This window comes from Cyanistes caeruleus, chromosome 4 (assembly GCF_971803275.1).
Source record: "Cyanistes caeruleus chromosome 4, bCyaCae1.hap1.1, whole genome shotgun sequence".
Classification (NCBI taxonomy): Eukaryota; Metazoa; Chordata; class Aves; order Passeriformes; family Paridae; genus Cyanistes; species Cyanistes caeruleus.
Genome location: NC_141704.1, coordinates 80,709,306 through 80,725,472, shown reverse-complemented (window position 1 = coordinate 80,725,472; position 16,167 = coordinate 80,709,306). Strand labels below are relative to the sequence as shown.

The following is a 16,167-nucleotide window of genomic DNA, read 5'->3' as shown; positions in this document are numbered from 1 at the left end:
GAGAAAAGGGGAATGAGCGGCAAAGCCAGTGATGAACTGTCTGTGCATTCATCCTTTTGCTGAAACATTGAGAAAGGAGGAGATTCCCAGGAGGGCTTAAGCCACCTCTCACTTCCTCTTTCCGTGGGCAGGTGGGGGCTGCCAGCTGGATCTGGTGCTGGTGTTCAGCAGTGGGCTTTGTCCTCACCTTCAGCACCAGGGCAGGAGGCTGGATCTCTAGCTAAGAGCCTCTCCCCATTTCTGGCCACCCTTCCCTCCTCTCCAGCTTCTCCTTCTGCCCCTTCTGCAGGTGGCCCTGCAAGGTACAATGTCAGGATGTGGGATGAGCAGTGGGATGGGGGCTGGGATGGCTTCAGGGGCTGCTGGAACGTGTGACACCAGCTTAGAGGTGTGTCCATCTACTCTCAGGAGCCATCTGGATGAGGCCAGCATGGATCCCTGGGCTGTTCCCTCTCCTCCTTCTCCCTCCTGCCTCTCTCCCTGCCACACAATAATTTGAGCAGCTCCAGTAGTGTTGTTTCTGTGGGAGCACCATCAGTGCCCCAGCATGAGGCAGATCCCTGGGGCACCAGCACTGTGTGCCACAAGTTGGTCCCTGCTGCATTAGCACAGCTTTGTCCCCATAACTGGATATAAATGTTGAATTCACCTTTTGCTTTCAAAGCAGGCATTCATGGTATGAAATGTGTTATTAAGAGTAAGTGCTTGTGTCCGTGTGCATGTGTGTGTCGGTGAATTAGATGTAAACTGACTTTCTGTACTTTTATTAACTGAAGACAATATTATCAGTGACAAGAAATTTCTAAATGGTTTCTTTAACAAACTAATTTTGCTGCTGTAGGGATGCTTTCTAGCAAGGTGTTGCCTGGGAAAAACAGGTTAATATAGAAATTAAACTTCTTCAAGGAAAGGAACAAGTTGCAGAGTAACATTTATTGACTGATAAGCTGTGGTGGTGATATGAAAAGTGTGCAATATAATGGGAAATAATCTTTTCCTGTCATTATTGAAGGACATACATAAATTGGTTTTTCTGTTGGGAAAACCCCCAATCCAGAAAAACTTATTACTTTTAATAATATAAGGTGAAGAGAAAATTCTTGAGGAGATGAACTTATTAAGCAAAATAATGAAATGCTGTGAAACAGCAGGAAAGTGGTAGCTGGACTTTGTACTGCTCTTGAATTAAATTCCAACCCCCCTTCCTTTTCACGTTTTTATGGCAGTCAGATGTGCTGTGTGGAAAGCTGGTAAATGGAGGAGAGGACAGGCTTGTCTTTGTCAGCTTTTTTTGCAAAGAAAAGAGCTTTCAGAATCTGCTAAAAGGAGAAGGAATTCTGAATGATGGTTTTAATTCTCCTATTAACTCTGTTTTACTTGTTTTTGTCACAGATTAGCTCAAAGAGGTGTAGTATTTCTAGGAAGAAATCTAAATTCAAATTTCATTAGAATTTCTCTTCCTGAGGGAAAACCCATTCCAACTGTTTTTGTTTATTATCTAGAAAAATGCTTTTCCAGTTGCTGGGCTTTAAATTCTTTTTGGAAACCTAATGTTAACAGATGTATGCATACACTCACACATCTATTTGTCCATCCACAAAAATACAGTCTTCATGGTTTGGATTTATCAAGCTTTTCCTGCTTTTGTTCCTTTTAATCTTATTGGAAATATGCCATTATCACAATGCTCCAGCATGAGAGAAGGATTTATTCTGTGTTTGTTGGTCCTGAAATCACTATATAAAACAGATTACCAAACACATTTTAAAACAGATACTTTCTGATTCCACTGTTATATCCATGAGGCACAAAGAAATCCTCAGTGTAGTGAGGTTTTGGGAGCTTACATACAAAACCCAAATGACAATTCTTGCAGAATGTAAAGGTTAATGGCAGAAGGAAACTGTAGGAAGAATCACTGTGTGCTGCATGTTGTTCAGATTTACTTCTTTTTATACAGGGAGAATTTTTCCTGATTCTCCTTGCTTTTCAAGAGTTTAGGTAGCTGCTACAGGCCAACAATTTGGCATTTTCGATGAGGGGTTTGATTGCAGAGTGTCACAAGCTCTGTCTCAGAACAAGATGTGTTTAAATGGCACACAACCAAAGGACTGGCATTAGGGGTGTATGCCAAGTGCACAGCAGGTCCATCATGGGATTCAAGACATGCTTTACCTCCAAGATAAGTTTTACTTGGTGTCTGTGCCTTTGCAGAAGTGACAGTTCACCTTCAGCTATGGCACACATCTCACACCCAGGGACTGAAAGCACACCCAACCTGTGGTGGGGGACAGAAGTTCTGCAGTTCCTGTGAAGCACAGACCTTTCAATTTTTGATAAAGACAGACGTCATTTAATTCCCATTTGGAAAATTTTAGTGAAAATTAAACCTGTGATAGGTTTGAATGTACAGCCAAATCACGTGTGACTGTGCTGCACAGGATTTTTATAAAATACAGCCAATTCTCACTGCTGGCCACGAGTCAGCCACCTCACATGCAGCATCTTTAGTGTTTTGTTATTGTTGTATATTTGTTATTCTGTGTTTGGAATTAGATTTGCAGTAGGTGATGATGACACTATGTGATTATGCAGATATCCCAGTCCTGCCTAAATCCCTTGTACTAGAGGCAAAATACTCCCATTAGACCTCAAGCCCAGCTCCTGAGAAAGTGCACAGGGGTCAAAAGTATTGCTCCCTCAGGATGAAAATGTTATCTTTGGCAGTGATGGCTGAGGGTTGAGCTGGTCCAGGTCCTTACCAGGTAGAGCTGTTACATCCCAGGCACTTTGCAGCCGTACAAACATCAGCTGCTCTTCTCGGGTTGATGCTGGATGAAAGTGTGTATTGCACTTCTTTTTTTTTGTCTGTGTTTTTTATTTCTTCTCTCTCTAAAGGTTGGATTTAAACCTGCAGGGGGCATTAGGACAGCCAAAGAAGCTACTACCTGGCTTATGCTGGTGAAGGAGGAGCTGGGAGTGGAGTGGCTGACACCGGAGCTCTTCCGCCTGGGTGCCAGCAGTTTACTGGGAGACATCGAGCAGCAGGTTGGTTGCTGGCAGCTTACAGCTCGTGGAGAACAAAAGTAATCTTTCTAAATGTGCTGGCTTACTGCTTCTGCAGAAATGGAACATCCATCTACTTCATTATTGATGACAGGTTCACTTCCAGCTCAGTATTTCTTTAAGTTTGAGCTGTCGTTACAGACGTCTGGGGCTCTGATGTTGGGGCAGCTGACCGTGGTCTAGGCCACGTTTGCAGTGTAAAATTTCACAAAAATTGGGCAAAAAGGGTTCAGTTTGTGCATGTACAGAGTCTTTTCAAAGTCATGGCAGTGCTGTCCCCTTGGATCCCAGCTGTGACTGGGCCTCACAGATCCTTTGTGTCTGTGCCTCAGCTCCTCACAGTGCATTTCCTCCCACTGGAGAAAGTCCCATCTCATCCTACATATGGGTGCTGCTGATAGAGAAGTTTTTCCATGTTGGTTGTTTCCTGTGGAAGAAGTTCCCAGTGGGAAGAGAGATTCTGACCTGTCTATGCATGATCTGCATCAGTGGCACAGGATATCAACCCTGAAGGATGCTGTGTAATTGGGAGCAGTGTCATAGGAACTATTAAAACATGAAGGCTTCTGGTCTTGGCTCTCACATTCATTAAACCCAGGAGAGGAGGTGATATTACCTTTAACCAAGAAAAATATCTGAGAGTCATTATCCTGTTGCTGCTACTGGGAAAACATGAGGTATAGGGGATTTGGGGGAGGACAAAACCACCAGTCTTTTCCCTTTCCTCACCTTTCCACGCAATTGAGATACTGACACGTTTTAAGAAATTTTTAAGAACAGCTGAGAGATGTCAGGTTAATATACATGACTGCTGAAAACCCCTGGCTCACTCCTGCAATGAGGAAAATATTGTCTTGCTCCCTCTGCTTCACTTTTGACCTAAAATTATGTCCCTGGTTATGACAGAGCAGCATGAGCTTTCTCTTTGCCACTGCCATCACTGCTGGGTGTTAGAACACAGCCAGTGATTGTGTTGCACCATTTGTTCTGATTTCTTAAAGGTTTTATCTTTTATCTGCCAGGGATTGCACAAATGCCCCAGCCATGACCAAAGTTCTTGCTGTTCTATGCATGGAAGATAAAATGTCCCAGTCATTACATTCAATAAAACAAAAATACTGGAATAGAAAAAAACAGATGACAGAGGAGAGCATTGGCTTCTACCTGGCTCTTTTTGAAATCTTAGTTAACAGCAACAAGAATCTTTGCTTTTTACTTTTTCTTTCCAAACACAGCAGCAAGAGCCCTTAGTTCATATCCCAAAAACAAACATGTTGAGGGATATTACATCATATTTTATTCACACACACAAACAAATATCTATCATCCTCATCTGGCATGCCTTTAATTTGTTACTTCCTTGACACTTGCAGCTTTATAGTCATGTATAATTCCATCATAAATTTTATTTTTTTTTCTTGCAGATTTTCTATCATGTGACTGGCTCTTATGCACTTCAGCATGAACTGGCAATGGCTTAGACACAAAACCAACTCAGGATTACTTTTACAAAAGAGGTCTTTAAGCAAACAGCAGGTTTGTCAGAAGTCTTCTGACAACCAAGTGCATATGATAGAATTAAAGACCTAATTCTCCCTTCTTTATAGTTTATGGTATTTAAAAATATGCTCAAGTCTGCTGGTTGTACTTGATCCAAAAGCAGAAAAAAAGTGGCATTTCTGAAATAGTTAAATAGTTAATACATACAGATTTGTAAAGTTAATCTTGCAAAGTTCTTCAGACCAGCCTGAAAAGCTTATTAATGGCAACACTGAAATACAAGGAAAAAGATTTAGGTGGCCTGGTAACACTTTGCAGTCGTAGAATATGAAATATCTATGGAATGTTTCAGATTGCTAATTAAGAGCTACCAATCTTGGAATAGATTTCCATTCACCTCAGACAAAATCTTCTGGCACAGATGTGTTGCACCATTAATTGTTCTGTTGATTCAGTTTCAGCCATTGTAACGGGAAAGAAGAATGAAACTTGGCTATTACTCCTCTTTTATAAAACGTCTCATGTAGCAAAAAAAGAAAGGGAAAAAAAAAAAAAAAAAGCAACCAGACCTCTTTTTTATTTTTTGTATTTTCCCCCCCAAACTTGGGCATAGACATCCATATTTAGACCCTTGAATAAAAGTGGCTTGATTTCTAGAACAGCTGAGTATCCACAGTTGCTCCTGAAGTTAATGGGAGCTCTGGGTGATCAGAACAACTGAAAATCAAGCAGTCTCTATATAGGTGCCTAACTATGCATTCAGGGGCCTATTTTTAGGCATTTCACTCTTAAAATTTTAGTCTAACTTGCTTAGAAGCTCCAATTCCTGTCTCCTGTCATTTTAAAACACATTCATGCAAATCTTTCCATTTTAATGTAGGGGGGGTTTGACTGTCAGTTCGCAGGTGTCACTGCTAGGCTGGCTGAACTTCAACTTTGCCATTCCAAAAGAAATACTTCCATTTAAAAGATGATCTGAATTGTGTCCTATACTGGGTTTAATGCTTTAACCTAAAAAAAAATGTGCTTTTTTCAGAGCACATTAAGAACAATACCCAAATCACCAGTACCTTTTGAATATCAGACTGGAGCTAGTAGATTCATTATATCAGAACTGCATTCTGCTCACTAACCAGAGTTGTACTAAAAACTTAATTATCTTATCATCATGACTAGTCTCACTGACTTAAGTAGGTCTCATCATGAAAGTAAGAGGAGGAGGAGGAGGATTTTGCTGTAAATCAAGCTACAAGGTGCATTTATTACAAAGAGATTTATTATAAAGATAATAACTCCGTTATTTATCTGGCCATACCACCTGAATCACTAGGGTGCTACAAAACACCTTGGACAGATTGGAAAGCTGATTAGGGGGAAAGAAAAAAAATCAAGAAAAACAACATTTACAGAAAGCAAAATCATGTATGAAGTGCTCAGGATTAAAAATGGGCCTTAATTTCTCAGGAAATAGTTCATCCAAGGCTTTTCTGCTTTAGGTCTCAACACAGAAGGTGTGACTGAGCTGTGACTGTTTTTATGTTTGTTTTCTTGAAAATGGCCATTTTCACCATGAGTTTTCCTTCTGATTTCATTGCCAATTTTGTCAAGGAAAAATCCAAGTGCCTGTCTGCATATGGAGGGCAAAATTGTGCTGCTGAACTTTCAGAAATACAGAGCCTCTTACAAGAGGTCAGTTCCCACCAGGTTTTTTGCCAGTGTGACCCTCTGCCTTGCCCTCCCAGACACAACATAGTGGATTTTGCTGCTGTTTATCTCTGTAAATGTTATTACATGTTATTAATGTCCATACTTTCCCAGTGGGAAGTAATGCCATTTGCAAACCACACTTTTTTTTGTTTTCTGTTGTCTTTTGGACAATCAGGGTGAAGATAGAAACTATTTTTTTGGAGATGCTTTAGTTTGTAGGTGGAAGACTCTGTGTAGTACCTTAAAATTAATGGAGGTCCAACTTTGCCACCTCAGTGTGTGAGGTGAGTCTCTGAGAACAACCTCACTGTCTCCATGGGAACTGTGGTGATGAAAGAAGTTGCCAGGAGGAATTCTGTCAACAGTTTTGAAGTGCACATGGGCTGCTGGTGGTGACTTCAGGGGTGACAGCTCTGTTTGCAGAGGGAGAAGTTCCTGAAGAGTTGAGGGTAGCCACTTCCCTTCTCCAGGAATATTAAAAACACACCTATGTGAAATACTGTGCGACTCCAAGCCAACCATTGTTTCCAGAGAAGCTGGATTGGAATGTGGTTTATACATTTTTTCTGTTGAAAACTTTTCTCAAAAAAGGAAAAAAAAATATGTAACAAGTCTGTAAACACATGCAAATAAAGATGATTCTGGTTTGGGGGTTGTTCTTTTTCGAGGAATGAGCAGAAGGCTCAGTGTTTTGGAGCAACTGGTTGTCTTTATTTAACTCCGTGGTGATTCAAGTTATATTCACATTGTGGGCCACCAGCACGACCCAGAGCCTTGTCTCTCACCCCTCCTGCAGAAGCTGCTGGTACCAACAAAGACTCTGTTGCCAGCCCTGGGTGATGTGAGGGGTTGACCCTGGGCCAGGGATGCCATCAGGAGCAGCAAGGGACCGGGCTGGGGGCAGGGAACGTGGCTGATCCCGGGGTCTGTCCGGGACACTGCTGGGCAGGTATGGGATCCATCCCAGGCTGGGACAGGGCTGGAGGCCAGCTGAGCTGAGTGGGGCTGTTGGGCAGGGCCAGAAGCATTCCTGGGCTTGTGCCAGCACTGTTTGGTGCATTTGAACCCCCAAATGCAGGGGGCTTCCACAAGTCCTAAACTGAGGTTGGCGGTGGCGTGGCAGGATCTGCGTTCCCACCCACAAGGAGCTGGGAGTGCTCACAGAGTGGGCTCCTGGGCTTGCTGCCCTTCACCCTCGCCCTTCACTGCCCTTTTTTTCCATCTTTCCCATCTTTTTCCCCTGCTGCTCTTCAGCTGTGCTGAGCTGAAGTTTGTGGAGGCTGCAGGCAGCAGGTGAGGACCTGAACTCCTGGGAAGCGTGGAGGGGGCGGCGCTCCATCGCTGCACAGGCTTTGGGAAAAGTTCAGATTTAGTTCTGTGCTTCAGGCCATTAGAAAAGGAACAGGCAATTATGCACTCATGTCTAAATATATTTCAGAGTGTAACATATGTTTTGTGCAAGTCAGTCTTGTATACTAATTTATTATTTTTATAACACTTATTCATTTAGGATTTTAAATAGCTTCATTTTGTAGACCACATTACTTTGCAAAGAAGAGAATAAATTCAAGAAGAAAGTAAAGTAGAAGCTGCAAATCTAGAATATTCTGCATCAGCTTATTTACTAGAAGAGGGAATTGGGAGAGAGGGTAAGCTTTTTTCCTGATTTGTAGGAAACAAAGATATTAAATAGTAATTATATGTGAAGTGCACATATCAACTGGGGCAAGTAATACTTTGATATCTTTATTTCATCAGTCATATAAGTCCATTCTTTCATTTCCTTTGTGAAGCAGGGAACATACATTATATACCATAGCACGTGCCACCGAGACAGAAAAAACTGATCTACTTTTAATTTTATTTTGCTCAGTTGGAACTTTGGCTCCTTGCCTCTCTTGGGGAGAAAAAAAACCTCACCAACAACAACAGCAAGTTTTATCCAAATCTTGGTGAGCTTTTGCTGAAATTACAGCTGGATGATAAATATTTTGTGGGGTAGGAGTAAAAGGAGGGGACTGCATTTATTTAGGTGCAACCTGCCCAGGAGAGAAAGGAAATTTGGTCAGTCTTTATGTAACAGGGCAACCAGAGACAAGAGTATTCTTATTATGTAAAGACACCATTGGTAAAATTAGTGATTGCCTGTTGCTATTAAAGTCCCAGAAAGTCAGAACCATGCTAAATTAAGAGGTGATAAGACTTAGAAAGAAGCACCAAGAACGTTTGCAGCCCTTGCACTCCCTAAAAGCAGGAGTAAGTGGATGGTGGGTGCAGAAAAATACAGCAAAGCTTTCTTGAGGCATAAAAGTTTCAGATCTCTGAGATCACAGGGAGTGTTTGAAAACACCGAATTGAGAAAGCATAAATTTAAAATTGCTTCTTTAGCTGAGATGAAAACAAAGGACTTTTTAAACAATGTTAACAAACTGAGGAAGCCATACTGGAAATGACTACTCTTGTTTTTTTTTTAAGTGTTGCTTTCTGTACAGAAGGAGTAGAGGAATCACAGAATGGGTCAGGTTGGAAGGGACCACAGCTGGCCCAACCTCCCTGTTCCAGCTGGGCCACCCCAGAGCACAGACCTGGGATTGTGTCCAGAGGGTTCTGGAATACACCCAGTGATGGAGATTGCCCAGCTTCTCTAGGCAATCTGCTCAATGCTCTGTCACTGCACAGGAAACACAGGAACACTCCTTGTGTTCGTGTAGAACTTCCAGAGCATCAGTTTCTGCCTGCTGCCCCTTGTCCTCTTACTGGGCACTTCCAGGCAGAGCCTGGTCCATCCTCTGAGACCCTCCCTTCAGATAAGAACAGACATTGGTGAGGTCTCCTCTCAGTCACCTCTTCCCAAGGCTCAGCTGGTGCAGATGAGCATCATCTCTACACACCACAGTAACCAAACCCTGAAATGGATGATGATTTGCCCAGAAAGGTGAGGGAAAGCTTCATAACCTGATTTTTCCATTTCACTAATAGCATGAGCTCTGCTTTTATTCAATCTTAAAGGCGTTCTCACCTCTTTTCTAGTTAACAAGACAAGCAAAGGAGCGAAGCAAGCAGCCAGTTCCCTCCCTATGTCTGGGCCGAGGCTGTTTTGGTAATCCCCTGGGTTAGGGGTCCCTGGCTCTGTCACAGCCTGGAGAACAAGGGCTCCAGGAGCTGGGCAAGCTTCACCTCTGAGCCTGCCAGCTGCCCCAGCCAGCCCGTGCTCTCACTGCCTGAGAGGCTGCCCTGGGGCTGCAAAGTGCTGAAACTCTCTGTAGCAATTACTGCTCCATCCAGAACTCTTCCTTTTTCCACCCTGAAGCTCAGACCTGAGCAACCAGCTCCTTAGGAGAAGGTGAAGAATGCGTATGCTCCGTGATTTAATTTAATTACACCTAAGATGATTAAGGATGTTATCTTCATTTCCTGGGGAAATGAAACATTCAGCCAGCATCGTGGCAGAAGGCTGGCACATCTTAGTGCTGGATGCTTTCTGCTGCCTTCTGCAGAGGCTGGGGCTTCCTTCAAAGCACCAGGGCTGAGCCAGAGCTGCGTTTCTTGGTGGAACTTTTTGAAAGGCATGAATGGAAACGGAGCAAAGAACGACGATCGGGGCTCTGAACAAGAAGGGCTTTGTGTTCTAGTTAGCACATATCTGTCCAATTCCTAAAAAGAAAAGCCCCATGAATGCCTCCACCCCGTGTGATAGCAGCTGTAACGAGGCCTCTGGGACGGTGGTGGGAAGATGTAGATAAAGGAAAAACAGAGGGGCATAAAGAAAAGTTGTGAGAAGTAAGAGAGATCATCGCCACCGCTGTTATTGCTTCACTGAAGTGTAATCTTTTGTGATCTCTTTGGAACGGGAGGTAAATAATAAAACACAGGGGAGGGGAAAAAAATTAAAATAAATGCAGCGTGTGTGGATGCATGTTAAAACAGATGTCAGATTAAAAATAACTGAAAAAGAAATTCTACTGTAGGGGAAAAACTGCTTTTTCCTTCAACATTTTATATTCCACCTTCATTAGGCGAAAAGGGAAAGGGCTGTAAAGGAAAAGGGGAACTTTTGTTGTTTCCCTCTGAATGTTAAGAAAAGCCTAATGCAGGCACAGAGGGGAGGCTCTGTGCTTCATGGTGCTGGAGCAATTCTCAGGCTGAAGCCCAGAAGCTGCAAGGATGTTAAATAGATGCTCTGTGTGCCGAGCCCTGGGACTTGGAGCTTTAATCCTGCAGCGCTGCACATCCAGGTGGTTTCATCCTCTCCATCCTCCCTCCCTTAGTCCCTTCAGGGTTGTCAAGTCCTCTAATGTTGTAAAGAAATAAACCCTGCATTCTGGTAGGATCACACCCAGTAATGCCCCTCTAACTATAGATCCAGGCACCAGGGACTGACTTCTAGTTTCTTCAGCACTTTTAAATGGGTTATTTCAGTGCTTGATGACAGCAGAGTGGGGGAATATCTACTCAGACACATATTTTCCCCCACATGGCAGCCCAGACCGCACCCATCCTTGGAGATAGGAAATACTCACAAAATGCCTGTGCCAGTCTGTAAATCAGTGTCATCCCGGGTCTCTTCTGCTAAATGTGCTTCAGAATGGCCCCTAAAAACTCATGATCTAAAAAGTGGCCTGCCCTGCACATATTTAAAGCTCAAGGAGCTTTAAAAAAATACCTGAAGACATACTGAGGCTGGACAGGAAGCCACTACATTTCTCGGGGAGCTGGCATGGGTTGCTTGGCTTGTTCAGGTCAGCTAATGAAATGGGAATAATCTTTACATGGTTTCCTTCTCTATTTCTGAGTGTGGAATGCAGGTTTAAATGGAAAAGGCACAGCTCTGTGACTAATGCTTCAGCTTACAGGAAGAGTCAGAAATGACAGATACCTTTGGCTGCTGTTACAGCGTGGATGTCCAACATATTCAAACAACTTGATGGGATCCAGTGCCAGTATATTCCTACAGCCACTGAGAAAAATATCTTTACTTTCCTCTACCATTACCCTGAGCAAATTCCCACAACTCCTATTTCTCTAAGACACTTAAGATGAGGAGGTGAGGAGGAGGCAGCTGAGACAGAAGAAAAAGCTATCCCCAGCGGACTGAGGCAAAGCTGTTTCAGAATTTCTGAACCATTTCCTAAGCTTGCCCTGACAGTGCCAGGTAAGATCCCAGTGCAGGATCCATAAGAGGAGCTGCTGATGAGCAGGAGGATCTTGGCATTGTGCTGGCTTAGGATTTGCCAGTGAGGAAGGAGCAGATGTGGCCCAAAGCAGCTCCAAGCATTCAATCAGGGTGAAAGGGGCGTGTTAGCAACACAGGGGGGTACAGAGCTGCTTAAATGTGTTGTGTCAGACTGGAGGCAATTCAGAGCATTTCCAGAGAGGATGGGCAGACTGTCCTTGGAGACACAGCAGGGATGTCCCCAGTAGCAACAACATCTCCACCAGAGTTGTGCAGACAGAGTTTTCCAAGAGATCTCGCCTGTCCTCATCCCTCTGATCTAATTTAATTCACTTCCCATCCCTGCTTCTCTAAAAAAAAAAAAAAAAGTCCTCTTGGCCTTCTGCTCTGAATAAATAGATAAATAAGTCACTTCAACTGCAGAGAAGTATCTATCCACTCCTCCTTGAGTATGTGTTCCCTGAGCTGCCTCCTCCAGTGGAAATTTCTTTGTTTAGTGTTAATTCCATTTAATTTTGCTGATCGTGGCTGCCGTTGTCTCCATTAGAGGGCCTCAGAGCAGTGTGTTACAGTGCTTTAGGATTGGATTTAAACCTCTATATGTACTTTGGGCCTAATTTCCTGCTGTACAGCTCTCCTGAACTCAATGGGGTGTAAAACTGGTGCAACACACGGAGAGAGCAGGAAAAAAGTGCTGTGCCCAAGAATACATCGGTGCTTTGGGTTTTGCTGACGAGATTAAGGAAGGCTGAGGTGCTAAGAGAGAATTTTAAATACACGTGTGACAGGTGAGGCAGATGAGTGAGTTAATTGCTGCTTGTGTGTTTGAACACAGCGTAATTGGTCAACAGGGTATGTTTCCAGAGAACAGGAGTGAAGTGCATGAGCAAAGCACAAATAGAGCTTTAAATCCTTCCTCAGAAATTACACTTATTCCAGGCAGAAGTTGGAGTCTCAAACACTTATAAGAGTCGTAAACGTTTTATTCTCCATTATGCTCCAATTGTGGCTCTGGTGAGCTAATTGCTTGGACTGAAGTTTTCCAGGCAGGTGTCTTCCTTGACTGAATTTTCTTACAAAAAGAGTGTCAGAAGATAAAGCACAATACAAATAAAGAGTGGGCTGGCAGTTTTCATCCCACACCCAGAAACTGGGGTAGGTGAGATCTATGAAATTCCAGTGTTTCAGAGCATGAACCTGTGGCGAGGGGGAGAATGGTTCTGCTGCTCAGGACCTGCCTTTGTGGTGTCAGTGTGGCACATGGTGTGTAATTCCATCATCTCCAGCAGGCAAGAGCTGGGCTGGAGGGGGAGAAAGGCATTGGCACAGGTTAGAGGAATAAAGAAAGAAGGGAATGTTTCCTTTGTGAGAGGAATCAGGTAAAGTGTAAGGAAAAGCATGGGGGGGAAATGACACAGAAACCCAGATGCAGAGCAATAGTGAGGAGATCCAAAAGAATGAAGTGAACCTGCCAGAAACACGGTTCCTCATCTGGAGAGGAGGAGTACTAGGGCCAGAAGAAAATGTCTCACAATCAATCTCCCACCAGTTTGGTTTTGGGAATGGCTGGGAGACAGATGGACCAGGAAACAACATTGTCACTGAAAGTGGCGTTTGCAAAGGTGGAGAAATGATTGCATGGGAAACTTAGTCTTTTATAACTTTAAAATGCTTTGCCCTCCAGGCCTCAGTGTTTATTCTTTGCTTCCTGTCACATGTTGTAAATTTAATTCATGTGAGCAATTAACTCATTGAGGCAGGGATTGATTGTTTGGTGCTGTTTTCACACAGCCCTCGCTGGGATGTGTTGTGGCTCTTTGCCGGTGCCTTTGCACGTCACGGATGTAAAAGTGTTGATGGAGGTAAATGTGAATTGCAGCAAGGGAGGAGAATGGTTTGATACAAAGTGCTGGGTTTTGTACCAGGGGCACCAGGCAAAAATAACAAAGGGGGAGTTTAGGATGAGTGCCAACAAGTCTTTCTCTATGTCATTATCTAAGGCTGTTTGCCAGCTCACTGGGGAAGCAGCAGGAGTCCCTCAGCCGGGACCCAACCCAAACCAAGAGGACCACATTCAGAAAGCCCAGCTCTGCACAGATGAGTCTTGTGGGTCCACTCCATCTTTAACTTCTCAGATCCTGCACAGCCTTCCCCAAAAGCTGGCACAAAGGAGAGTCAAAAGACAGAATACATATTCATGGCCATTTCTGGAGCTGCAAACTATGAAAAGAAATCAAGTCGTTCTCATCCGTGGACTGAAATGGAGAGTACACTCTAATCCAAAAGGATCCCAGCTCACAGAGTGGTGTATGAAAATCTTATAAAGCACTGCAACACTCCATAAATAATTTTCAAACAAGAAGCTTTTTGTTTCAGTGATGGCAATACTAAAAAGGGAGAATGGCAAATAGCCGTCAAGAAGAGGCTGAAACACTGAAGCACTCTGTGCTGATGTTAACTTTAATCACTGCAAGAGTTACACCCAGGGTTATCAGTCATTTATTAGAAGCTGCAGATGATCATTGCAGAGGTTTAGATGAACAGGGACCGGAGCCTGGTGCTGTGCCAGTGGGGTGCCACGTGACGGGCAGCCCATGGAATAAACATTCTGCCACATCAGAGCGCTATAAATCCTCCAAATGAAAGAAATTAAAAAGCCAGGAGCGATTTTGAAAATGATTTATGATTGGAGGTGCACTTAGGAGTGCTTTTATTGTCACGGGAACATCTCCTTTCACATCCTTAAGGTGACAGGCCCACTCTGCTTCCCTCTGGATTTCTTGGGCTACCCTGCAGATGTGAGCACCACGGGAATGTGCTGGGGTTGGGGGCATATGGGCACTTCAGCAGCATCCCCTGAGTTGTGAGGGCTGGCTTTGCACAGCCCAAGGGTGAGAGAACTGCAAATCCGTTCTGACATTTTAAGTATGAGAAAAGACACCAGTTGTGGGGCAGTTGTTTTTTGTTGGTTTTTTTTTTTTTTCCATATACATCTATACCATAACCATGTTCCTAAGTGCACATATAAACATTTTATAATATGGATTTGGAATAACACTTGAAAAATAAACTTAAGAATAGTTCCTAAGCAGAAGGTATTCTTATCAAAATAGCAGTCTGTTGCAAGTCAGCCCTTTGCTCCATACGTGAAACATGCAGCACTATCTGTTAGTGTTCTGCTGGTGTAAATATTGCTGAATGTTTCACTAAAATACAATTCTAGTGCTGATATAGATATGTTTTCTTAAACAAAAAGTGCTTTTGCTGCAAAGTGAAAGGCGAAACACTCTGGTTTGCAGGCAGAGTGCTCTCTTGCTTATTCAAGGAAGAGCAGTGGCGATGGGAGTGAAGGCTGGGGGATCTGGTGTAGCCAAGATTTGGGCATGTCAGGTATTCCTGCCCCAAGCCAGTGACACCCTGGGCCATGGACACAACCCCCCTGCAGCTTTCCTGCCTGCCTGGCTTCTGCTCTGGGCACAGCATCCCTGCTTGGCCTCGTGCCTCTTGTTCCTCTGGGGTGGCACAGGGGTGTCCCAGCGCCGTGCCAAGCACCGGTACCCAGTGTTGGAATACATGTGGGTTAGCAACCCCACGTGGTCATTACTGTCCTCAGATGGATCAAAACTTTACAAAAGGTCAGTGTGAGTGATGGTTTCATGTAAAGGCTTGCACATCTCCCGGTGCTGCCTGCCTTCTTTAGTGATTGTGGATACCTGTATCGATCTACAAACGTTTCCTCCACATGTTCTCGCAGCTGACGCCTTCGAAAGGGTTAATTTTGCATCTATCTCCTGATCTTTTTGATGTTCCCGTCCTGGGGCCGTGCAGCAAAACAACTTTTATAACTTGGTTGGAGGTCGGCTCTTCAAAGCCCAGCAGCTCAGGAGCTGCCTCATACAACTCTGCGTGTGTTTGCTGAACGTGACTTTTCCTGTGCTGAGCATTAAACTCCTGCAAGGTTCTCTCACCCTTCTGGGGGGAGCCCCTCACATCCCCAGCCCACCCAGGCAAGGAGTGTCCCCTCCCTGGGGACACACACCCTGAGTGGAGTGACATTTCAGTGTGGGGTCTCTCTTCTCCCTCGTGTAGTGTGAATGTGGTGGGAACCTTTCAAATCTTTTTGAATTTACAAACTTTTATTTACATTTTGATTTTGGAAGCATCTCTTATTGTGGTTTGCCTGTTGTGGTGCCGACACAGACCCTGGATTTCTAGTTCACTGATTGCCAGTTAATTACGTGCTGTTAATAAATCAATAACTTGCTTTGATCCTGATTTGCTCTAAGACATGCGGATTGAGCGGCTTTTCCCTGCAACAGCACAAATCTTTCTCTGTCCATTTCTGAGAAATAAACCAGAGAAGTTGTAAAGCAGCTCCCCTCTGCCATCCACCAAACTCAGGTATCTCTTTGCACCCATCAGACCTCACCCACCATGGGGAACAAAAGGGGAAAATGGGAAAGAGAGGAGCTGGACACAAAGGGAGAAGCTCCCCGTGGAAATGAAGGGTTTGGCTGAGTGCTTCCCTGGGCAGCAATAACTCAGGATGGGGGAAAAGACCAGCAAGTTCTTGGAACACAGGAGAGTCCTGTGAGCTGTACAAATTGTGCCAAGGGAAACTGGAGGGAGTGCAGTTGCCTCAAGCCCAGTGAGCACCAAGAGGGCTTTAAGCCATTGAGGATTGCTCTGTGCAAAGCCTGAGCTGAGACACGGCACACTCG

At 44.0% G+C, this 16,167-nt stretch overlaps 1 protein-coding gene across 2 annotated transcripts in view; it reads left to right on the top strand.

Moving 5' to 3' along the window:
- DERA (deoxyribose-phosphate aldolase) overlaps nucleotides 1-6,920 on the top strand; it is a 52,786-nt gene extending 45,866 nt beyond the window's left edge. Inside the window, exons 8-9 of one of the 2 annotated variants that reach the window (XR_015285939.1) lie at nucleotides 2,918-3,048; nucleotides 4,491-6,920. Coding sequence is in view for 1 of the 2 variants with exons in the window: in XM_086886044.1 (XP_086742170.1) it covers nucleotides 2,899-3,048; nucleotides 4,491-4,547 (207 nt within the window). In the remaining variant the exon portion in view is untranslated. Of the gene's footprint in view, nucleotides 1-2,898; nucleotides 3,049-4,490 lie in introns of both variants that reach the window. The other variant, XM_086886044.1, reaches the window with a different exon arrangement.
- The last annotated feature ends 9,247 nt before the right edge of the window (nucleotides 6,921-16,167 follow it).